Genomic DNA, 25,299 nt, shown 5'->3' on the forward strand with positions numbered 1-25,299 from the left:
TAACTGTAACTTTCCACTGCCTACCCCTAATCTATAAAACCATCTCCAATCTCACCACCCTCTGCTGACTCCCTTTTCGGACTCAGCTCGCTCGCACGCGGGTGAATAAACAGCCTTGTTGCTCACACTTAGCCTGTTCAGGTTGTCTCTTCAATTAGGCACGTGCATAACACAAATGTTCTTCCTACTGAAAAAGGTGGTCATGGATCAGTTGACTGTTCTAAAACAAAGAAGGCAAATATTTTTATAAACTACTGAAATGAACAACTTTTACTCTAGACTGGCTCCAGAACACAATTAAATGCTATTATCTCTCATAATGAAACCTTGCCAGCCAATTGTTTTTTGACCTAGTTTAAGACAATGAATCATTACATATGCAAAACAGACCCCAGGGAACCAGGGATAAATCACATGTGAATAAGACCTAAATGTACTAAAAACAAAGAAAGAAACAAACAAAAAGTTTACCAACAGATACTATCCTAAGTACAATGGGATCCCACTGGCCTTAGAGGAAAGGAAGGTTCCATGACTCAATGAAACCACTTGCTGAGTTCTAAAATACACATCAGTACGTGGGAAGAAATCTAGTTCACATGGTCCTAAGGCAACTGTTCTAATAACTTGCTGAGTTCTACCCGCCTGGCCTTGAGGAGGTAGGGGAATGTTTAGCCTTAAAAAACTTAGATGAATCTTAATCCAGTCATTGCTCCATTACTTTTTCTGAATTAATCATTTAACAGATATGTTACCGTGAAATAGTAAACAAGAGAGAATGTTTAATAAGGAAATTGACTCTTAAAAGTGATTCACATTCACTATTTCATGAGTTGGGAAGAAAGCTACAAGGGGTGTGCTTTGAAACTAGTTGCGATACGTTGGAGGGCGGGAAAGACAATATTAAAAGCAATCATGTGGGAGTCCAGGGAAAGCTATCCTACACTTCAAATTAAACTCTTCAAGAATACATAAGCAATTGTAAACGAGAGAAACAGGGCTTCATGTCTGCGTTATTGCTCGGTGCAAAAGGCAAACATCCCCGACATATTTAGAATAATTTAAATGTATACGGTATTTTAGACATACAATTTAGCCTTAGATGACTTCATGTAGCTTCTCCAATTGTAACTAATGCTAAAATTTCAAAGTATTTTAATACAACTGTAATAATTCAAGTTATTACTTCCAGAATAAGAAAAGACACAGAAAAAAATCCTGTCAGAAAATTTAAAAAGTACAAATATGGGCAATACATATATTTAAAGAAAGGAAAAACAATGACAAGTAAACATGGGCAACTGTTAAGAATGAATAAAACTATGTTTATCTGAAGGACAATGCACTCAGAAAACATTACACATTAAAGTTGTAGATTTGGTGTCTTGTTTGAAAACAGTCCCACTGCAAATTATCTTGCAACCTTTGTCCAGAAGCCACAGTCTGTCTGAACCTGCACCTATAGCTTTAGGATAAGGATGATTCCTACCCTAAAGTGACCAATAAAGTGGCTTACAGAGGATCTGATCTATGCTTGTGCGTTCACTGCCTCTGACTGCATAGTTAGACATCTGAAGGATCAAACCCAGTTTAAATTTAAAACACACTCACTTCAACAGCAAGGTACAGAAAAATGTGTACGGTATGCTAGCATTTTTCTAACAATGGAGGAAAAAAAGAAATACGTGGAAGTGGTTCACATATGCTGATAAAAGGTCTCTGGAAGAATTAACAAGAAACTACTGACAGTAGCTTGTCTTTAGGTGGTAGGATGGCAGTGAGGAAAATAGGACCTGAGGTTAGGAGATTACTCATGTCTATCTTTGTACACTTTTTGAAGTTTCTATCATGTATTGAATTACCCAATCAAGAAAATTAATTAAAAAACCATTAATCTAAAGATCCCATGTTTGGAAACATCTAGCATGCTATTATGCAGGTGATTCAAAGGGAAAGGTGACTAGGATATTTTAACAATATATTTCACAGCTTTCAGAAAACTTGCCTTGAAGATTTGAAACTTTCACAATTGGACTTGTCAATAAATCTCTCATTTGTCCAGATCAAGACTCAAGCGGGGCCAAGGTTACACAAGCCAATAAAATCCACAAGAGAGGCTTTTAAGAAACAATTCCTTTACCTCAGCAAGCAGTCACAGAAAGCCTTCATCAGATTACAACTGACAACCCCAGAAAATGTGACTTTTCTAGTTTTCTAATACCTGCCAAGAAAATAATTCCCTACCAATTAAAAACCAAACAACCCCTGTTTGCATTAGACTGGAGGAAAGTGGGAGGCTCTGATACAAGCTCATTTCTTCGAACTTGCCATCAAGAATGGAGTCAGGATACTTGGTTTATATTATTATTATTATTATTTTTGAGATGGTCTCGCTCTGTCATCCAGGCTGAACTGCAGTGGTATGAACACAGCTCATCACAGCCTCAACCTCCTGGGATCAAAGGATCCTCCTGCCTCAGCCTCCCGTGTAGCTCGGACTACAGGTGCACACTAGTGCCCAGTTTATTTTTATTTTTTGTAAACACAGGGTCTCGCTACGTTGCCCAGGCTAGTCTCAAATGTCTAGGCTCAAGCAATCCTCCCTTCTCGGCCTCCCAAAGTGTTAGGATTACAGGCGTGAGCCACTAAATCTGGCCAGTTTCTAATTTTAGGGTTAGAACTAAAGATTTTAAAGATCACTTTCAGCTGTAGGATTCCTGGACACTAATTCTCCTCATCTGTTTCCAAGACAAATAATGTAATCACCAAACTAGCTTAGGGATAATGTAAGGTGCTCCCTTATGTAAAAAAAATCACAAAAGTAAAAAACTTAACTGTTAAAGTAAAAAACTACAAAAAGATCCAGAAATGGAAATAAGAATAGAAGATGGAAGATATTTCCCTTGGTCTGCTTTCCCCACACTGTGACAATTTTTTATAAGCCAAAATGTTATTTCCAGCAAAAAATTCATCTGAACAATTTTATTATTTACTTATTTAGAGACAGAGTCTCGCTCTGTTGCCCAGGCTAGAGTGCACTGGCATGATCTCGGCTCACTGCAACCTCTGCCTCCCAGGTTGAAGCGATTCTCCCACCTCAGCCTCCCAAGTAGCTGGGATTACAGGTACCCACCACCATGCCCAGCTAATTTTTGTATTTTTAGTAGAGACGAGGTTTCACCATGTTAGCCAGGGGGGTTTTGAACTCCTGACCTCAGGTGATCCGCCCGCCTAAGTCTTCCAAAGTGCTGGGATTACAGGCATGAGCCACCATGCCTGGCCTGAACAATTATTTAATAACATTTTCAGGAGCAAAGAATATACACTTAATAAAAACAGCCATAAAATGCCAGAGTCTTTTTTGACGACTCCCAGGGAATTCACTGTATTTGAAATCATACACTCATCAAATATTTAGTTGGCCTGTTTCTGGCTTATCCATACACAAGGAAATCAATGATCCTTCATCTTCATTCTAGAAAGAAAAAAAACTACACTTTATCCCCCCTCCCTCCACCCCAGGCAATCTGCTCTCCACTTTCTTCCTAGAGCTGTTTCTCAGCCCCCTGCATGGCTAGTCAGGGCAGGGGTTCTGCTCTCATCAATGGACTGTGGGCAGAAGTATGAGGCCATCTCCCCTGCATAGAGAGTCCTGCTGCTCTGCCCTCGTTTCCCCATACTGCAATCTCCACACATGCACACGAGGATGAGCCCACCATGCCCGGCTAATTTTATTATTTTTTCTAGAGACAGGGTCTCCCTATATTGCCCATGCTGGTCTCAAATTCCTGGGCTCAAACAATCCTCCCACCTCAGCCTCTCCAAAGTGCTGGGATTACAGGTGTGAACCACCGTGCCTGGCCTAAAATCGAATCTTAACTATTGAAAGTAGTAGTCTGAAAGAGAACACAACAAAAACTTACCAAATGTGCCATAAAATCCTCTGGGTCCACAAGTCCCCACGCCATACTTCTTTAGAGATGCTAAAGCTGCTGCCTTTATTGAAGTAAAATAATTATACTTTAATAATTTATCTTGAAGAGTTCAAAACGAACATTTCCTATTTTTTAACCCACAGAGCTCCTTCCACCCTCCTCCACTTTTCTTCCTTTCTTAGAACTACAGCGACTCGAACAGAATATAAAGACAGATGTAAAGACTGAGGATATAACTTAAAACATGGAAAAGTTATACTAGCCTGATTCTCAAAACCTGGTTAACTTTTCTGCATTTGTGGGCCAAGTCTCTCCTGGAAAATGCCTGTTAGCCCACAATCCCAATAGGAGAGAGAGCAATTTCCTAGGCCCTTCTCCAGCTATTCTCCAGGTCCGGCCTGTTCAGTTCTGTGGTTGTTGCCCAACACTGAGCCACATAAGACACTCTTGCCCCTCTCTGTCTAGGTCCAGATCACAACTCTTGTCAGACAAAAAGCAATGGGAAAAACTTGCATAGCCCTTTCCGATACTCTGTCTTTTTTTTTTTTTTGGAGACAGTGCAGTGGCACCATCTCGGCTCACTGCAACCGCCACCTCCTGGGTTCAAGAAATTCTCCCACCCCAGCCTCCCGAGTAGCTGGGACTACCACAGGCATGTGCCACCATGCCTGACTAATTTTTGCATTTTTTGGTACAGATGGGGTTTCACCATGTTGGCCAGGCTGGTCTTAAACTCCTGACCTCAAGTGATCCACCGCGCCCAGCCTGCATTTGTCTTTTACGTCCAGTTTCTTAAATCAGTAATGTTATCTGTCCACTTCAGCATTATGTGCTACTCACCTTAACCCTAGGGTTATCCAACAATCCAAGAAAATTAAATGAGGCAAAATTTATACATTCTTTTCCATTCACCACAATTTTGTGGCTTGGAGGGCTAGGGAAGAGATAAAGAGAGGTACACGTCAATTACACATTCATGTTACATGTTATTATATTACCTTGGTGGCAGGCACAACAACAAAGTGTTGTCATCCTACCCTATTTGCATACTGGTCTTTGATTTCTTGTTTTTAAGAAGTAGTATTAGAGCATGGTACATTAAAAATAAGATATTTTTCCATTATTTTTATTTTTAATAAACTACCCGTACTACTAAAATAAAAAAAGAAAAATAAGCTAGAATTCCAAGATGAATGAGTGGCAAATCTTAAATGCTTTGGTTTTAAAACTCGCTTAAGAAAGAAGCTGCCAAATAAAGTATCTCAGAAAAATCTGGAATAAGCCAAACAGAAAGAAAATATAAAATAAGATCAAAGGCAAGAAAAGGCAGAATGAGTTATGAATAGTTAAGTGGCTTAAAAAGAAATGGTATCTATAGGAAGTCACTAAAGAGTAAGTGGGATATGTTCCCAATGTCTAAAGTTAACGCTGGAATGCTGTTGAAGAGGAATCCCCATACTCCTGGGGAGTGGGGAGAATGTGGGTGGCAGCTACACTGGAGCCGGATATGAGCCCGGCTGGGACAGGAGAATGGGCTCCTGAGGATACTTCTGTTAAGCCCTCTGCAGATCTATATTCTAGCCATGAGCCATGCTTCAAAATCATGGGCTCAAATTATGGGTTGCAAACTGTTAAAGGGCTGTGAGACCAAGTTAGTTGGTCACAGTCAGCCTATTTTAACCAGAGGAAACAGTAAAACAAAATAGAATGGAAAAGAAAACATCAGAACCATGGCACAGGGTGAGTGATGGGACTATGTATCTGTACTGGTCCATGTACTGGGTTGCTCGATAAAACGCACTGTAGCCAGAAAAGATGGAGAAACACTATTCTCATCGATACCTTTTAACAGCATTGGTCATCCTTGAGAAAACACAGATGCTGGGAAACCAGGAAAAGGAAAGAATGACAACGTGAGGTAAATTCATGAAAGCTAACTAACTCATAAAAAAGGCAAGAAGACTCAGTGAAAACAACAGGGGCTGTAGAGTCTGTCAGACAGGCCCCCTCTGTATTACGACTACTGATGACTTCAGAAGCTTAGGGACATCACTGACCTCTGGGATTCTCAGTTTCTTCATCATTAAAGTAGGGGGAGAGCCTACCCCTCAGGGAAACTGCTATTATGGAAGTGCCTGGCTCATAAGAGGTACTCTCCAAATATTTTCTTCCTTCTTCCCTAAGGCTTCAAGGGTTTCTCTTTCAAAGCCAGTGCCACTCACTTCCTCAACTGTGATTCTGATTTTATCATGTTACTTAGGTTCCTACTTCTCAGGGTTTCCTTAAGTTTCCTAAGTCCTCCCTGATTCCACAGTCAGGAATTGGCAGTCACAAAAAGATTTTAAAAAACATACAAACAAACAGCTAGGTAGACCACCCCTGTACTAAAGGTGCTGTAAACACTGAGACCATTCTACAAAAACTGTAATACACAGAAAACAAATGATTAAGAACAAGTACATCCAAACCCCTCACCACGGCTCAAAAGCTATCAGGAGGCAGCATGATGTGATGCAGGGATGCTATTGCTGTCCAGCACTTGGAGTAGGAAAGGAACAAAGCTTCCAGTGAGAAATGGAAGTCTCAGACCTGCGCCCCATGCAAGCTAGCAGGAACAGGTCATAACGGGCACCTGATACAGGAATCCTGGAACCTAAAATCTTACAGGGTACGCTGCAGAATCAGGTAAAACCAACCAGAAAGACATCTCCACAATCAAGACCTGAGAGGACTCAAGAGAGAGAAAACAACTTTCCCAATCAAAAACCACAACCCACCATGAGTGACAGTCAACACACAAGACATGCAGAAGGGCTGCCGCCCAAGAACGCGAGATGCTGGACATAGAAAGTGCTGAGGACCAAGAGCATAAATACAAGGAAAGGTTAAAAAGCTACTAAGAAAACGACAGGCTGGGTTGGGCGCAGTGGCTCACGCCTGTAATCCCAGCACTTTGGGAGGCCGAGGTGGGCAGATCACCTGAGGTCGGAGTTCAAGACCAGCCTGACCAACATGGTGAAACCTCATCTCCACTGATAATACAAAAAAATTAGCTAGGCATGGTGGCGCACGCCTGTAATGCCAGCTACTCAGAAGGCTAAAGCAGGAGAATCACTTGAACCCAGGAGGCGGAGGTTGCAGTGAGTCAAGATTGCGCCATTGCACTCCAGCCTGGGCAACAAGAATGAAATTCCATCGCAAAAACAAAACAAAACAAAACAACAACAACAACAATAACAACAACAAAAAGGACAGGTTAACTTGCTAGTCAAATACAACTTCCGGAAATAAAATCTAAGAGTCAATAAAATTAGAAATCCAAAAGATAGACTAAATATCCCATCAGACACAGTAGAAAAACGAAAGACAGAGCTGAGATTACCAACAGATGCAAAAATATGAAAGAGTACATACTGAACATGCGGGATATGAAGGTTAAAAGTACACTGAACATTAGTTCTACCGGGAAAAACTGGAGGAAAAAAGTGAGAGACAAGGTTTGAACAGATAACAGTTAAAAAAGTCCCAGAATTCATGGGACACAGATCCACAGACTGAAGTAGAAAAATGAATCCCAAGTAGGATAAATATGAATAAATCACAACAAGACACATGACAGTGAAACTGTAGAATTTTACAGAGAAAAAGAATTGTGAAAGCCACTAGAAAAACCAGAAGATGAACAACAATTAGACTGGCACAGTCTCTTCAGAGGCCAGGCCATGATGAAGAAATCCTCCAAGGGCCGCAGGGCAAATAATGATCCACTTAGAACTTGTTATCCACTAACTGTCATCCAAGGAGGTAAAATAAAAACATTTCTCATTAAGAGATATAGATTACCTTCTCTGAATCTCCACATAACAATCTAATAGAGAATGTATTTTAGAAAAAGGAATTTTAAGCCCGAAGAAGTTACACAGATAAAGAAATAAATACCTAAAGATTGGCAATAAGAAACTGGTAAATAGGTAAAGAAGGTGATTCTCCTATAATAATCCTGGAGGATATAAAATAAGTGGAAGTCAAATCTCAGACCAGGACATCAAGAAAGGGGGAGTGGGGACGGGGAACAACTGAAGTAGAAGGAGTCTAGTAAGTCCCTGTACTGCTCAGTAAGGAGAGAGGAAGATTAATTAACATTTGGGGCAAGGTGGCTCATGCCTGCAAACCCGGCACTTTGGGAGGCCAAAGTGGGAGGGGGATCATTTGAGGTCCGCAGTCCGAGACCAGTCTGGCCAACATGGTGAAACCCTGTCTCTACTAAAAATACAAACAATATTAGCTGGGCGTGGTGGTGCATGCATGTAATCCCAGCTACTCCAGAGGCGGAGGCAGGAGAATCCCCTGAATCCAGGAGAGAGACGCTGCAGTGAGCCGAGACGGTGCCACTGCATTCCAGCCTGGGCAACAGAGTGAGACTCTGTCTCAAAAAACAAAAAAAACTGGATAGGAATTACTTACGTGAAGCATGAGGAGAAGAAAAGAATAAAGGAAGTCTAATCAAGAAAACCTGATCAAGCAGACTAAAGGCAAGGGAAAAAAAAAAAAAAAAAAGAAATGAAATAATTAAGGCCACTGCCCTGGAACAAAAGACCACGTCTGTCAGCTGCTCCTGCAACTAGGTGTGGCCAGCGTTGAGGTCACCAAGCTGACAGGGCCAGAAGGAGCCTCTTTTCTGCCCGTCTGCCCGCCATCTTCCGTTAAGGTGACTACGAATGGGAGACACACACCTCAAGGGCAGAGCAGCAGGATGGCAGCCTGGGTCCCTGATCATCTGTGGCGCCAGCTACCTCGCTCCACACTTGTGAGGGCAAATAAACTTGTACTTTGCCGGAGCCACCTAAGTTTGGGTTTCCTATTATATGCAGTTGTACCCACTGCTAATTAGTTACAACTTCAACCAGAATGATCTCTAACAATGCTACCTTTAGGTGTTTTGAAGAAATCAGTTTTGTTTTGTTTTTTTAAAGGGAGAGAAAATAATTTGACACAGATCTTGTACTTATTTCCCACACATAATACAAATTCCTGGGAGAGGGACTTCATAGTGAAACACTATACAACCAAGTAAGCAAGGCTTTTTAAAGACCACAACAAAAAGCAACCCTGAAAGGGGTCAAGCGTAGAATCACAAATACCGAATGAGCGTTGGGTAACCTTTTGAGGGACAGCAGCATACACAGATTCAAAAAGTTACGCATCCAGGTATTCAGACAGAAGTGAAAATGACAGACTTTAAACATACATTTTTCAGTGCTTCCAATGGTGTCCCAGATGCCTGGAAGACTGAGGATGAAACTGCTGCATGGGGCAAAGGAAGCAGCAGTATTTTTGAATATATTATTTGCACAATGACATTTTAAATATATATGTGCAATTAAATCAATAAATCAAATAACATTATTTTTGGCTATTTCCTCTTTAAGTTTACATATCAAATGGGCCAACAAACTGTTTTAAACGTCATTGGGAAAATTGTGAATCACCTCATATTTCAGCAGAAATAGTGTTTCCTACACAAATGAGTGAGTAATCAAAATAAATGTAAACAGATTAAACTCCTCAGTTAAAAAATGATACTAGGATTAAAATCCAATTATGTACAAAGGAACTACACACAATGACACAGTAACACTGAAAATGGAGTCCTATTAATCACGTAATAACTAAATGAAAGCTGGTGTAGCTACACTGCTATCGGACAAATGGACTCTAAGGTAAAACAGAAGTTTTGTTAGAGATAAGGGACATTAAAAAAGATGTAGAAATGCTGAGCCCACATACATCTAACAACATACCTTCGAACTAAACAAGTTAAAAACAAAACAGAGACAGAGAATGAATCCACATGGGGGGTAACACTGATCTTCACTGTCTCTTTCTTTCTCATTCACTTACATACCAGACAGAAAATTGCTAAGACTGTCAACTATTTGAATAATAACTAAAATGCTTGATGTAATGGACATAAGACACCTTGAATAAAAGGAATATATAATATAAATTTTTGTGATAAAGCCGTGGAACATTTGCAAAATTTACAATGAAGACATAAAGCAAGTCTCAACAAGAGCAGCAGAATCATTCAGGAAAGCTATCATCCAGAACATGTTTTTTAATCACATAGCAGTAAATTATAAATTACTGAAAAGACAAAAACTCAAGGAAAACATTATGCTTTAGACAAAGAAAAAAAAAAAACACAATAAAAATTAGAAAATATTTAGGTCTGGGCCGGGCACGGTGGCTCACGCCTGTAATCCCAGCACTTTGGAAGGCCGAGGCAGGCAGATCACCTGAGGTCAGAAGTTCGAGACCAGCCTGACCAACACAGAGAAACCCTATCTCTACTAAAATACAAAAGAATTAGCCAGGCACGGTGGCGCATCCCTACAATCCCAGCTACTCGGGAGGCTGAGGCAGAAGAATCACTTGAACCTGGGAGGCGGAGGATGCGGTGAGCCGAGATCGCGCCATTGCACTCCAGCCTGGGCAACAAGAGTGAAACTCCATCTCAAAAATATAAATAAATAAACAAATAAATAAATAAATATTTAGGTCTGAATAACACACATTAAAATACAGCCTACAGGCTGGGTGCAGTGACTCATGCCTGTAATACCAGCACTTTGGGAGGCTAAGGTATGTGGATCACCTGAGGTCAGGAGATTGAGACCATCCTGGCCAACATGGTGAAACCCCATCTCTATTTAAAAAAAAAAAAAAAAATTAGCTGGGCGTGGTGGTGCGTGCCTGTAGTTTCAGCTACTGGGGAAGTTGAGGCAGGAGAATGGCTTGAACCCGGGAGGCGGAGGTTGCAGTGAGTCGAGATCGCACCACTGCACTCCAGCCTGGGCGACAGAGCGAGACTCCATTCCCCCCACCCCCCCAAAAAAGTATAGCCTACAGCTGGAATAGTACTTAGAAAGGAATTTATAGGCTTAAACACAGAAAAGTTCATTATCCCTCATACACAATTTTGAAAGTTTGCAGCAAGTTCATTAAGTAGCAAAATCTGTCCTAAACATACATGAAACTCTTTACTGATTTTATTTATTCCATGGAATGAAACTATTCTGGGGGTGCTGCCCTAGACTACATGAGAGTGGTTCTGTAATAAGGAATATGTACTTTATCATCTTTCAAAACCTTTTTTTAAGCCTGAATTCTGAATTACACTCAGGGTCTTTTGTAAAGAGAATGTGAATCAGTACTAGAAAAGATCAAAAATGTAAATTAAGTGTTCAGCTAAGTTAGAAAAAGAACAGAGTACATCTAAGAGATATATGAATAGAAGTTAAATAACAAGAATTTCAGAAAATACAACATAATAAAGAAAAGTCATGCAATGATCTTAGAGGCAGAAGTGACATTTGATGAAGTTTAATATCTATTTATAAAACTTAGAAAACTAGGATCGGGGGGAATGGTCTCGAACTGATTAGACTATAATACCTAAAATCTACAGATATTAACTGGGAAACAAGAGAGGCTTACTTTTACGAACATGAACAAAACAAAGATGCTTGGTATCTTTTCACTATTCAGCATATTACTAAAGACCATACCAGTAAAACTGTAAGTCCAAAAATGTGAATAAACAAGTGTGCCCACACACACACATCTGAGAAGAGTCACACTGTTATCGGCAGCTGATATGATCACCTTACATAAAAAACTCAATGAAATCAACAAACCATTGGAATTAATAGTAATAAAGGCAACAAAATATATTTACAGTATCAAGAAAAATATAAAGACAGTAATAAATGATAAGATATAATGGCTCAACATTTTAAAGATATTATATTTTGCCAAAATAAACTACAAATTCAATGCATCACAATTAAAATTCCACCAGAATTTCTAACAGAACTCTATAAACTTCAATAATTACACAGAAGGCCACGAGTTCAGGAGTGACTAACTGAATTTAGAAACAGGGAGGTGCTTTACCGGAAGGAAGCAAATATTGCAGACCCCTGTTAACAACAGGTTTGGTACTGCAGCAGGTAGGCAGAGACCAATGAAAGAATCTAGAACGCAAGAGAGCTGTGTGCACATGAGTACCTGGAAAATGACAGCAGTTACCCCACAAGCCACTAGGTTTCACACAAATTTTTCTCCATGGATAAAGTTAACAGCCTGGTACAAAGTGAATTCCAGATATATCAAAAACCTAAAAGGTATTTTAGAAAAGATAACAAAAAGTGGAAGAATGTCTTTGGGACCTCAGGGTAGGAGGGTAGGATATGATTTCTTAACCAAGTCTCCAAGAACACAAACCAAGCCAAGATGGATGCATCTGACTAAGTCAAAATTAAGAAATTTGGTTCAGCGAAAGATACCAAAGATAAAGTTACCAGACGGATGATAGAGAAGAGGTTTATTGTATTTCACTGAATCTAAGATGTCATCAATTGCATTTTATCCATCACTAAGGAAGAGAAACAGTGTCAATTAAAATACATTGACATTTTCTTGTCATGTACAGCTTTTTAGTTTATGCTTAATGAAAAGGTCTATTATACATTCTTCGATACAGATTTTTGTTGCACTACATTTGTACTTACGAAAAGGAAAATAGAAGCAAGATAAATCAGTCGAGACATTCCTAAAACCTCTTTAGCTGAGTTCTGTCCCTCTCCCCTAAGTCACTGATACCACAAGTTTTCATACCATGGTCTCCTTCTTGCTCTTGGCAGTATCTTGGCATTTTTTACCAGCATGCTCCACTATCATTTTTGAGATTATCTGACATGTTAACTGTCACCCATTCTCAAGTTCTGATGCTGCAACTTTCCTATTGAACCAACCTCACAGTTTTATCGTCCTTCCAATTAAATCACGTTTCTAGAAAGTGAGCTGATACTACCCAAAGGCAACAGGAAGTCTGACAAAGAGATCTTCAAAGCCTTTCATCATCCTAGCCTCTGTGAGCCTCTGCTCTGCAGATCTGGCCATTTCTCCGGCCATCAGCTGCCTCACTGACCAGCAGGGCACGCACCTCAGCTGGAGTGCTGACAGTAAGCTCACCACCACCAAGTTCACCAGTATATAGGCAATGAGAACCATGCCACAAACTACCTTCCTGGCTGACAATGACTCACCAGTGACTCTCAGCAGCTTTAAGATTCACCCCCACTTCTGGGATCTTAAACTAGGGAAAAACAGTATGTGTCTTAGAATCAATGTAATAGACTACTAAGTCAAAAACTGACTAAGGATTCAAATCTACAAGGTATATCAAAAGACAGACTGGGAATCCAGTGGAAAAATAGGTAAAAGATATGAAGACACATTCAAAGAAGCAGAAAACTCCAACAGCTAAAAAGTAGATGAAATGATGCCCAAAGGCTCAAATAGCAAGAGAAATCCAAAGCAAACAGTATTGCTAAACAGAGATGTAGGGAAAACTTGAATTCCTATATACTATCTCAGGCGACCACAGACGACACAGGAAAGTCCTAAGGGAAAATCAGGCAGGCATGTATCAGTATCCTATTCCTGGCTCTATACCCCCAGAGAAATTCAAGGGAGTATTAGGTTCATGGGGGAATATTAATCAGAGGATTATTTGCAGCAGTGGGAAATGGGGGCGGTTTACGTGTCTATCATGAGGAAAATGGAGAAGTGAAATTTGGTGGCTGTACACAACAGAAGAATATGTGACAGTCAAAAGAAATGAACAAGAAATACATGCAGCAACCCCACCTCTTTTTACTGACCCTGCTTTGATATTTCTTCATCCCATTTAATATTAGCTAACATTAAAAACCACCTCACCCCTTGATCTCTTCTGAAAGCACACTCGCAAATGCAAAATGCATACAAAGTTTAAAGGTCTAAACCTACCCAGACCAGAACAAGGAGAAGAGCTGACAAAATGTTGGAAACCGGAAAGCAAATGGACAAGTTGTATTTGATAAGTCAAAGAGATCAAAGAGAAAGACAAGCCTGGGCCAGCAGTGAAAAGCCAAGCAGCAATGCCTGAAACATGCTCCCACACTGGGGTACCAGCTTCCTCTAAACATGGCAAAATGGGAAAGGCTGACAACAGGAGGACTGGCTGGGTGCCTAGACAACAAGCAGTCACTCCCCTCCACCTTGAAGAAATGCTCTCTGGAAAGGCTGTGTATAAACTGGGAGTCCTTAAGAGAAAGAATGAGTGAAGGCAGGGGTGCCACTCTGAAGACAAAAATTAGTGTAAGTTACATAATGAATGGTAAGACCCTGGGCCTCTTGCCTTCAACTCAGCTTCCAAATGGTGGAAAGCAGCTTTTTACCTGCAAAGTAACAGACTAGAGGACTCCTTTCCTGGGAAACACAAAGCCAAGAGAATAAAAACTACAAATACTAAGTTTGGGGGTCCCCTCAAATAAACGAGCAGGTCCCTGTCTGATTATCCTAGTGCAAGCCCCTCAGTCAAAAAGCCCACCCCATCCTCACCCCTCTAAAACACAAACGGTAACTAAATGTGGTGATTGATATGTTAATTAATTTGATTGTGATCACTATTTCACAATGTGTGTGTGTGTGTGCGCGCGCTTGTGTGTGTATACATAAAAATATAAAATCATATTATACACCTTGAATATATACAATTTTTATTTGGCAATTATGCCTCAGTAAAACTGAAGAAAATTAACAGGGCTCTCAATGACCGTTTTAGTGTGTCATTCTTGAAAATAGATAGACCATCCTTAGATTTATGGTCAACTGATTTTCAACAAGACAACTCAGAAGGGAAATAGTCTTTTCAACAAATGGTGCTAGGACAACTTGACATCCACCTGCAAAAAAGATAAAGATAGGCCTCTACCTCACACCATATACAAAAATTAACTTGAATTACACACTAAATGTTAAGGGCAAAAACTATAAACGGTTAGAAGACAGCAAAGAGTAAATCTTCATAACCTTAGATTAAGCCAAAGTTTTTACAGATGACAAAAAAACACAAGCAACAAAAGGAAAAACAGGTTAGACTTCATTAAAATAAATTTTGAATTTCAAAGATCACTATCAAAGAAGTAAAATAAAATCCCACAGAATGAAAAAAAAATCTGCAAATCATATATCTGACAAGGGACAAGGATTCAAAATATATAAAGAACTTTTACAGTTTTAATGATAGAAAGAACCCCCAACTGAAAACAGCCAAGTGATTAAAGTAGACTTTTCTCCAAAGAAAACATACAAATGGCCAATAAGCCGATGAAAAGATGCTCAACATCATTAGTTATCTGGGAAATGCAAATTAAAACCACAAGATCCCACTTCCCACCTACTAGGATGGCTACAATAAAATAGAAAATAATAAGCATTGCTGAGGATGTGAAGATACTATAAACCTCATATGTAGCTAGTGGGAATACAAAATGATGCAACCACTTTGGAAAACAGTTTGGGGATTCCTCAAAATGTTAAACACAGAGTTATCATATGACCCAGCAATCCTACTCCTAGATACATATCCAAGAAAAATTAAAACATTATGCCCACGCAAAAATGTGTACACATTATTTCATAGCAGTTTTATTCATACATATTTTATTTTTTCATATACTCTTACGAGGGAAAAAACCCAATTGTGCTTCAACTGATTAATGTATAAACAAAATGTGTATACTCATAAACTGAAATATTATTTCATGATAAAATGAAGTATGGATACACGCTACAATGTGGATGAGTCCTGAAAACACTACGTTAAATGAAAGAACCCAGAAACTAAAGCTAAGTTTTGTTTATTCCTTTTAACGTGAAATGTCCTGAATAGGCAAGTCCATAAAGAAAGTAGATAAATGGTTGCTAAGGACTGCGCAGAGGAAGGAGTGGGAAGTGACTGCTAATGGCTTTGGGATTTCTTTTGGGGTGATAAAAATGTTCCAGAATTAGATGGTGGTGTTAGTTGTATAACTCTGGGAATACGCTAAAAACCACTTAATTATACACTTCAAAATGATGGATTTTACGGTACATAGATTATGTATCAATATGGCTGCTGTTTAAAGTCAAAAAATCTTATACTTCAAAATGGTAAATTTTATGGTATATAGATTATATATCAATAAGGCTGCTGTTTAAAGAAAAAAGACTTAAGTAAATTCACTTACTCTTGTGTCAACTCAGTACTGAATATAAATAGGTATTGCATAAGTTGAAGAAAAGTAACACTCAACGTATGACTATCAACAAAACATCTTTCTATTTTCTTGTAGTTTTCTGCAAACAATTTACATAATGTTCTTGATGACAATAAAAATATTGTGCATATTGGAAAAAAAAGAAGGGATGTTAACAATCACCAGATATTGAGGAAGTGTCTAACAGATCAATAAAAACTGATAAAACAGTCAGTACAGTGCAAAAAGGTAAAAATAAAAAATTTTAAGATGTGTAGGTTTTAAAAAAGACATTCACCTCCCATGACCCTTCTCCGAAATCCATCTATAATCTACTGTAAACCAAGAGATAGGAAATAGCCAATGCAGAACAGAGAAATGAAATTCTCAAGCTAATGGTGATTGGACACATCAGGGTCACCCTGTGTAGCGGCTGCAAATAACAACCAGTCAGGAATGGAGCAGGATAGAGAAAGAACAAAGAAAATGAATCCAGCAGATAACTAACGTGTGAACATTCTGAATGGAGTTTTATGCTCCTAGAGGAAAACAACATTAAATTAAAGACCAGTATAGAACCAATCAAGTGACCAAACAAAAATGATTACCTCTGGGGAAAACAAAAGTATCCGATAAAGAAAATACAGTCTCATAACATTGGCCCAACTAATGAGTAATACTAATGAAGTCATAAAAATATAACCACTAAATTATTTAAGGACACATTATGCTATATCTGAACTCTGCCAGAAGAAAGGGCAGTGCAAGGCCGCTGCATGAGCTGGGGTCCTAGAAGGGGCACCCAGGTGTTGGCACCACAGCCCAAGGTCTGCACCAGGCTGCTGCACTTACTGGAGGAAGAGTACCCTCCCCTAATCCACACAAAGGCACGACAGGAGCTAGTCCAGGCCTGGGGACAGTGAGTGTAGATGTGTTTTCCGAGAGCCAGTCTCAATCACCTACAATTAATGGATATACAGTCATGTGCCACATAACGACATCTCAATTGACAAAATGGACCACATATACAACAGTAGTCCTATAAGATTATAATACTGTATTTTTACTGTACTTTTTTTTTTGGGGGGGGGGGACAGGGTCTGGCTGTGTTGCCTAGGATGGAGCACAGAGGCGCAATCTTGTCTCACTGCAACCTCCACCTCCCGGGCTCAAGCCATCCTCCCACCTCATCCTCCCAAGTAGCTGGGACTACAGGCCTATACCACCACACCCAGCTAATTTTTTGGATTCTTTGGTAGAGAAGGGGTTTTGTCATGTTGCCCAGGCTGGTCTCAAATTCCTGGGCTCAAGTGACCTGCCCACCTCAGCCTCCCAAAGTGCTGAGATCACAGGCATAAGCCACCATGCCTGGCCCTACTGTACCTTCTCTATACTTAAATATATTTAGATACACAAATACAAGTTTGCTACAACTGCCTAGAGCATTCAGTAGAGTAACATGCTGTATAGTTTGTAACTTAGGAGTAACAGGCTATACCACATAGCCTAGGTGTACCAGGTTATAGGTACACACTACACATCTAGGTCTGTGTAAGTTTACTCGATGATGTTTGCATGACAATGGAATTGCCTAACACATTTCTCAGAACCTATCTACGTCATTAAGTGATGCATGATTGTAAGGAAACCAGGGGGAAAAAAATCAAGAAGAAAATAAAGAACAACATAAGCAAGTTTCTTTAAAAAAAAAAAAAAGGTAGGCCAGGTATGGTGGCTCACGCCTGTAATCCCAGCACTTTGGGAGGCCGAGGCGGGCAGATTACCAGAGGTCAGGAGTTTGAGACCAACCTGACCAACACAGAGAAACCCCATCTCTAGCAGCCTAGTTTAGGGAGCTGCTTGATGTCCACAGGGCTATACTGCCCCAGAGAAGGAGCCCACATGCAGCACCATCTAGAAAGCCAAGCCATAGCTGTGTATATTCTGCTCCGTGAACTAGTGGTCACTGCCTCCTCTGAAATGACAGAGGCTACCCTGTCATTACAACAGCGTTCTCCAGGAAAGCAGCTACTGCTCTCTCTATCCTAGAAACAAACTCTCAAAGAGGTTTGCCTTCCACATCCTAGTGACTGCGACACTCTAACTGTGGGCTGATTTCTCATGCCATTGGTGTGCTTACCAACTGGGCCTGTTGCTTCCAGAGGATCCCCATCTCAAGCCTGCAGACCAGCCCCAGTAATCCACAGCCAGGCGAGTGTTTCCAGGGGAGTCCCATTTCAAACTGGTGAACCAACCCTTATGACTCAGTAACACACTCACTAGCTAGGCATGCAGCTTCCTGAGACTGCCGCCTTCCTCCACAACCCCCAGTCCTGAGCAGAAAAACAAACTGCACATGCTCCTGCAGCCTAGGTCACCAAGGCACTCACAGGTATCACCAAAATGGATAATAGCAAAAGAAAAAAAAAAAGGCAAGAGAAAAGCACAGATACTACATTATTCTGTCCTCCCGGAACTAAAGCAGATGCAGCCCATCCAACTGTCACCCTAAGACACTTCTCCAGGTGAAAGTCTTTCTCTGCATAAACTACTCTATACAACTGGAAAAGGTGACCATGTCAACAGTATCATAAATATAAACATAGGAGACAAGAAACATGAAAATGCAATGAAACTCGACACCACCAAAGGTGCATAATGTTTCACAAAGTTACCCTAAATAAATGGCAATTTTCAAACTGCCTTAAAAGGAATTTCAAATATTGATCTTAAGAAAATTCAATGAGATACAAGAGAATACAGATAGAAAACCTAACAAATAATAAAAAAAAAAGCCATAACCTGAATGAGAAATTCAACAAAGACATAGATATCATTAAAGAAAACAAACCAACAGAAACCTTAGGAATGAAGAACTGAACGAGTGAAATAAACAGTACAACTGAGCTTCAACGGCACACTAGGTCAAACAAAAGAAAGAATTTCTGAACTTGCAGACAGGACTTTTGAAATAACCCAGCCTGAGGGAAAAAAGGAGAAAAAAAGAGGAAAAAGAATCAAAGAAAGTCTATGAGACTTGTGCCATGACATTACGATAACAGATTTTGGAAATATAGAAGAGAAACAGAGAGAAGAGACAGACAAAGACACAGAAAACTTATTTAACAAAATAATAGCTGAAAATCTCCCAATTCTTGGGAGACATACGGACACCCAGTTCCATGAAGCTTAAAGGGTCTAATACATATTCAACCCAAAAAGGCCTTGTCTAAGGTACATTATAATCAATTTGTCAAAAGTCAAACACAAAGAAAAAATTCTAAAATTAGCAAGAGAGAAGCATCAAATCCCAAGTAAGCAAGTCTCCTTTAGACTATCAGGAGTTTTCACAGCAGAAACCTTGAAGGCTAGGAGAGATTAGGATGATATATTCAAACAAAGTGCCAATGAGAAATCTGTCAGCAAAGAGTACTGTACTTAGCACAGCTACCCATCAGAAATTAAAGAAATAAAGTCTTTACCAGACAAGCAAATGCTTATGGAATTCATCACCATAAGACCAGCCTGACAAGAAATGCTTAAGGGAGTGCTTCAATCACAAGTGAAAGAACAATAACTACTAATGCAAAAACACAGGACATTATCAACCTGTTAAAAATAAATTAACATTCAAATTGAGAATTCTACATTACTGAAATGATGCTTTAGAATCTTTCAAATCACCCTTGAGAAAGGTGAACATCAAAATAGTCAAAGATATTTATATCCACAATGAGTTCTTAATAAATGCCCAATACAGAACAATATAAATTAAGGCAAAAAAGTACAAATTCTGTGCATTGACAGGGGATGTGGGGATAGTATAGCAGGTTCGTGTGTGATCAAAACTTCTTACCAGCTTTAAATAGTCTATCACAACTATAAATTTTTAAATGGAAGAGTAACCAAAGAGAAAAAAATTACACCAGATGTGTCAATGAAATAAAGAATCAAAGTTTATCAGTACAGAAACTCACCAAACCATAAAGCGAACAATAAAAGAAACAAAAGATCTACAAAACAACCAGAAAACAATTAACAAAATGACAGAAGTTAACTTCTTGCCTTTTAATAATATCTTTGAATACAGACAGTTTCAATTCTCCAATAAAAAGATGTAGAGTGGCTGAATGGTTTTTCATACATGTTTCCCTAGTCCAGACACCCAAGAGTATGTCCTTCTCTAGGGCATAAGAAAATCTAGAGTTACATTTAGGGCATCATAATATGTGGTGAATAGTTGACTGAGCTGGCATGCTCACAATGACCAAATTATGTTCGCCATATTTTAATCCAATATATTGATCTACTATTAACTTGTAAATAATGTATTTGTTTTCTAGACACATTCCAGGAAGACCAGAGAAACTGAGTTTTATCTATATGGAATAATCCACTGGCAAATTTCTTTTAGGATAGACCAAAGCTGATCTAGAACATAATCTTTACATACTTGGATCCTTCCCATCAGACAAGAAAGAACATCTGGGGTGAAAGGCTCCATTAGAAGAGCAATGTGGGATGGTGCTGTGTTAATTGGTAGTCCCTGCCCTACATCTTTGTAGAGGACTGGAGCCCAGAGTGGGCCATGGTCAACTTATATGTTGAAGTGAAGACCTCCTTCTAGGTGTGCATGTGCTTATTACAGATATGCCACGGTGCGAAGTACCCCAGGACTACAGGAATAAGTAAGAATACGTGCTGTATCCATGATCATGAGGCACACAGGCCAGAGTGCCAGCTGTGGAATAGCACAGCTCGGGTCCAAAGCCTGGCTGGGCCATGACCACCTGAATGACCTGAGTAATGATCTCAGACAAATTTGTAAAAAGAAGTGGAGGCCCTGCCTGCCAGGGGGCTATGCGGTAAGAGGCAGCATCCAGTCAGGTCAGGGCACCGTGTCCTCTCCTTGGAAACCTGTACAGCGAGGCTGGAGGTCCTCAAGGCCACGGCAGCCATGGAGAAGGCGGGCCTGGCTCCAGGCGGCACAGAAGCAATGGAGAGGCCCTGGGGAGCCTGATGAGATCTGGCTGGTCCTGCGCCCTGCTTCCAGCAAGTTCTGGCACTGTAACCCGGGGAACAGGGCCAGCCAAGACAGGGCCACTGGGTGCCAGTCAGCACCTGGGCCAGGCACTAGGCGGGAAGGGCTCTGGCGGATCAGCCCCGCACCCCCAACAGCCCCCAGGCCCCATCCAGAGCCACACATGTGCCCCCAGGAGCAGGACATCCCTGAGGCTAAAGTCCAGCTGGACCGGTGGAGGGGCCCCGCCCTTTGTCCTTTGACTCCTCTTGTAGGCACCCTCGCTGGGCTCCTAAGCACTCCTCCACACCCTGGCTCTGTCACCAGCCCCATGGTGATGTCATAAGCTCCCAGGTGCCCAGTGCACACCCAGCCACAGAGAAGTGGGTGACTTAGGAGTATCCTCTCCACTTCTGATCCCTAGTTTCGTCCGCGCACAACTTGCTCAAAATGGGCAACTCACTAAGCATATTTTGTTCCTGGTTCCGCCGCAGGTCCCGGCGAGGCCATCGGCAACGTGCTCGTCTCAGCGTATTTTGTTCCTGGTTCCACCACAGGTCCCCGCCATGCCATTGGCAACCTGCTCGTGTTATCCGTGAGGCCTTCCCAGCTGGCAGGGCTCACCCTGCGGCTCCTGCACCTATGCCTGCCTCGAGAACCCTGGGCTATTCCCGATTCCTCTTCAACCCTCAGCGACATCCTGGGCCTTCCTTTCCAGCCAGGTGGGACGGCGCCCCTACGAGGCTGTGTCTTCTCCCTCGGAACAGGGGCACCCCACCGAGGGTCCCGCCTCCTGTGGTCTGGAGCCCCCCCTCAAGGAAGAAACCCGTGCTGTCTGCTCGCAACTCCATGATGTTCGGACACTCCAGCCCTGTGAGGATCCCTCCTCTCAGACGCACGTTTAACCTCCGACTGCCTTCATTAGATGAGCAGGTGATCCCAGCCAGGCTCCCGAAGACAGAGGTGAGGGCAGAAGAGCCCAAAGAAGCAACGGAGGTGAAAGACCAGGTAGAGACGCAGGGGCAGGAGGACAATAAAAGGGGCCCTTGTAGCAATGGGGAAGCAGCCTCCACCTCTAGGCCCCTGGAGACTCAGGGAAACCTCACTTTCTCCTGGTGCAGTCCCAGGCCCTTGGACGGAAATGCCCACCTCAAGAGCTTGACAGAAAAGAACCAGAGTGACAAGGCCCAGGTGCATGCAGTGAGTTTCTACTCCAAGGGCCATGGAGTTTCCAGCTCACACAGCCCTGCTGGAGGCGTCCTTCCCTTTGGGAAGCCTGACCCAGCTCCAACAGTGCTCCCTGCCCGAGTTCCAGCAGTGCTCCCGGCCCCAGTTCCGGGCTGCTCCCTGTGGCCAGAGAAGGCAGCCTTGAAGGTGCTGGGTAAAGACCACCTGCCCAGCTCTCCAGGCTTGCTGATCGCGGGGAAGGACATGCAGCTCAAAGATCCTGCAGCCCTTCTTGGATCAAGTAGCTCTTTTCCACCCAGAGCTGCCGGCCACGGGTCCCGCAAAAGAAAGCTGTCAGGGCCACCACTGCAGCTGCAACCCACCCCTCCCCTGCAACTGAGGTGGGATAGAAACGAGCGGGCCCCACCTGCTAAGCTTCCCTGCCTATCTCCTGAGGCACTGTTAGAGCTGGGTCAGGCTTCCCAAAGGGAAGGACGCCTCCAGCTGGGCAACATCGATAAGAACATGGGGGTGTTAAGTAGAACATCAAAATCCAGGAGACGAAAACAGCCGCTTGGGAGGAGAAAGAAGATACGGCAGGGCAGGCGCCGTGGCTCACGCCTATAATCCAGCACTCTGGGAGGCCGAGGCGGTGGATCAGGAGGTCAAGAGATCAAGACCTGAGGAGCATCTCTGCCTGGTCCCCGCACCATCTGGGCAGTGAGGAGCGCCTCTGCCTGGCCCCCACCCTGTCTGGGCAGTGACGAGCGCCTCTGCCTGGCCCCCCGCCCGGTCTGGGCAGTGAGGAGCGCCTCTGCCCCGCTGCCTCACAGTCTGGAAAGAGAGGAGCACCTCTTTCTGGCCGCCGTCCCATCTTGGCAGTAAGAAGCGCCTCTGCTCGGCCCCCTCACCGTCTCTGTCCGGCCCCCTCAACGTCTGGGAAACGAGGAGCGCCTCTGCCAGGCCACCGCCCCGTCTGCAAAGTTAGGAGCCCTTCTGCCTGGCCTCCGCCCTGTCTGGGCAATGAGGAGCACCTCTGCCCGGGCCCCTCACCGTTTGTAAGGGAGGAGCGCCTCTGCCCAGCCCCTGCACCCTCTGGGAAGTGAGGAGCACCTCTGCTCGGCCCCCTCACCATCTGGGAAGTGAGGAGCGCCTCTGCCGGGCTACTGTGCAACCCTCCAGGTGTGAAGTGACAGTCTTGTGTGTGATTTTTCTGCCCTTCCCAACTTTGTATTTTTGACATTAAAGCTTTTAATTAAAAAAAAAGAGATCGAGACCATTCTGGCCACCATGGTGAAACTCCATCTCTACCAAAAATACAAAAATTAGCCGGGCATGGTGGCTCGTGCCTGTAGTCCCAGCTACTCGGGAGGTTGAGGCAGAAGAATGGCTTGAACCCGGGAGGCGGAGGTTGCAGTGAGCCAAGATTGCGCCACTGCACTCCAGCCTGGCGACAGAGCAAGACTCAAGTATACAAGACAAAAGACCCAAGTATGCAAGCAATATATATCATATAAATGGGTAGTGAGATTAAGTATCAGCAAGATACCAAGCCTCCTAAATTAATCCATAAATTCAACACACTTCTAATAAAAAACCCAAATGCATTTTTTTGGTTAGGTATGATCACCCAAACCTAAACTCACAGTGAAGAAGGGTCAAGAATAGCCTAGACAATTCTGAAGAACATGGAGGTAGAAAGACACTCTAATCAACGTTTATTATAAACCTGTGGTATATATGAATGAGTCTCTGGTACACAGAGATACAAATATACCCAATGAATAAAAATAAAAGCCAGAAACAGACCCTTTAGAAGGGAATCTGGCTTACCAAAGAAGGGAAATTTCCAAGCAGTAGGTAAATACTAGATTATTCAACTAATAATGCTGGGACAACTGGCCATCATACGGAAAACAATCAAATTAGACCTTTAGGGTAGGAAAGGATTCCCTAAGACCTCAAAAGATCAAATTTTAAAAGACTGCTAAGTTTCGGCCGGGTGCGGTGGCTCACATCTGTAATCCCAGCACTTTGGGAGGCCAAGGCGGGCAGATCACAAGGTCGGGAGATCGAGACCATCCTGGCTAACACAGTGAAACTCCGTCTCTACTAAAAACACAAAAAATTAGCCAGGTGTGCCGGTGTGTGCCTGTAGTCCCAGCTACTGGGGAGGCTGAGGCAGGAGAATGGCGTGAACCCAGGAGGCGGAGCTTGCAGTGAGCCGAGATCGCAGCCTGGGCGACAGAGCCAGACTCTTGTCTCAAAAAAAAAAAAAAAAAAAGATTGGTAGGTTTGATTTCAGAATATATAAAACTTTTACAAGACTAAAGAGATCTTCAGAAGTGAAGAATAAAAGCTTCTCTGTGATCAGATCAGAATCAGAACAATAATACTCAGGAAAATATCTCGTATCACATTTTAAAATAAACTAAATATTTTTATGGCAACAGGCATATATGGTAAAATTATAAATATAAGCAAAGACAATCACCAACTTCAAGACGGTGGTTATCTGTATGAGAGGCAAGAGTAAGTGACGGAGGCAAAGGAATTTCTTAAGATACATTTGTAATATTGTATTTATCTGTAAAAGTAAGTTTGAATTAAAAATAGCAAACTGTTAACACCTATTAATTCTGGATAGCAGGTATATAGGTGTCTGATATCAACTTTCTGTATTCTTAATATATTTCTTAACTAATGAAAATACATACAATATAGCAAAGATAGCCAAGAGAATGAAAAGTGAAAAATAGATGAGACACTGGAAGCAAGCAGGGAAGAGGCGTAAGTGAGCAGAAGCTCCATAATTCATACTGTGGGATCAACAGGTGTTGTCTGTAGTTGGTGAATCAACAAACGGTAGTTAAGCATACTATAGTATCTAGAATTATGAAGGTAACATGTAACAGATTTAAAATCAGAAAATAACCAGATGGGTAAAAACCAGGAGTCTGTTGCTTTTCATTTCAAGTGTTTGACCATTTGAAATATTAACACGTGCACATTCTTGGAAAAAAGGGCAAGCATTAATGCTTACATT

The 25,299-nt window shown here is 41.8% G+C and overlaps 2 protein-coding genes across 5 annotated transcripts in view; one reads left to right on the forward strand and one right to left on the reverse strand.

Annotated features, from left to right (window-relative positions):
- The window catches only part of SPTLC1 (serine palmitoyltransferase, long chain base subunit 1), an 80,443-nt gene that overhangs the window by 48,670 nt on the left and 6,474 nt on the right, over window positions 1-25,299 (reverse strand). For 3 of the 4 annotated variants that reach the window (XM_011991200.1, XM_011991201.1, XM_011991199.1), the window contains exons 4-5: window positions 4,776-4,869; window positions 3,924-3,996 (exon numbers count right to left, since the gene is read on the reverse strand). In XM_011991200.1, coding sequence (XP_011846590.1) covers window positions 3,924-3,996; window positions 4,776-4,869 — 167 coding nt within the window. Of the gene's footprint in view, window positions 1-2,967; window positions 3,476-3,923; window positions 3,997-4,775; window positions 4,870-25,299 lie in introns of those variants that run through there. The other variant, XM_011991202.1, reaches the window with a different exon arrangement.
- LOC105547546 (putative UPF0607 protein ENSP00000382826) lies at window positions 21,439-22,880 on the forward strand. Its single transcript, XM_011991198.1, has 2 exons — window positions 21,439-21,580; window positions 21,644-22,880. The coding sequence occupies exons 1-2, from the start codon at window positions 21,537-21,539 to the stop codon at window positions 22,878-22,880; spliced, it is 1,281 nt and encodes a 426-aa protein (XP_011846588.1). The 5' UTR covers window positions 21,439-21,536.

Source organism: Mandrillus leucophaeus, unplaced genomic scaffold (genome assembly GCF_000951045.1).
Source record: "Mandrillus leucophaeus isolate KB7577 unplaced genomic scaffold, Mleu.le_1.0 Scaffold391, whole genome shotgun sequence".
Classification (NCBI taxonomy): domain Eukaryota; kingdom Metazoa; phylum Chordata; class Mammalia; order Primates; family Cercopithecidae; genus Mandrillus; species Mandrillus leucophaeus.

Excerpts from the sequence above, each read along its gene's own strand:
- LOC105547546 (XM_011991198.1), top strand. The coding sequence starts at position 21,537 with ATGGGCAACTCACTAAGCATATTTTGTTCCTGGTTCCGCCGCAG. Across the intron at positions 21,581-21,643 it reads TGTTCCTGGTTCCGCCGCAG|GTCCCCGCCATGCCATTGGC; the intron begins GTCCCGGCGAGG and ends GTTCCACCACAG.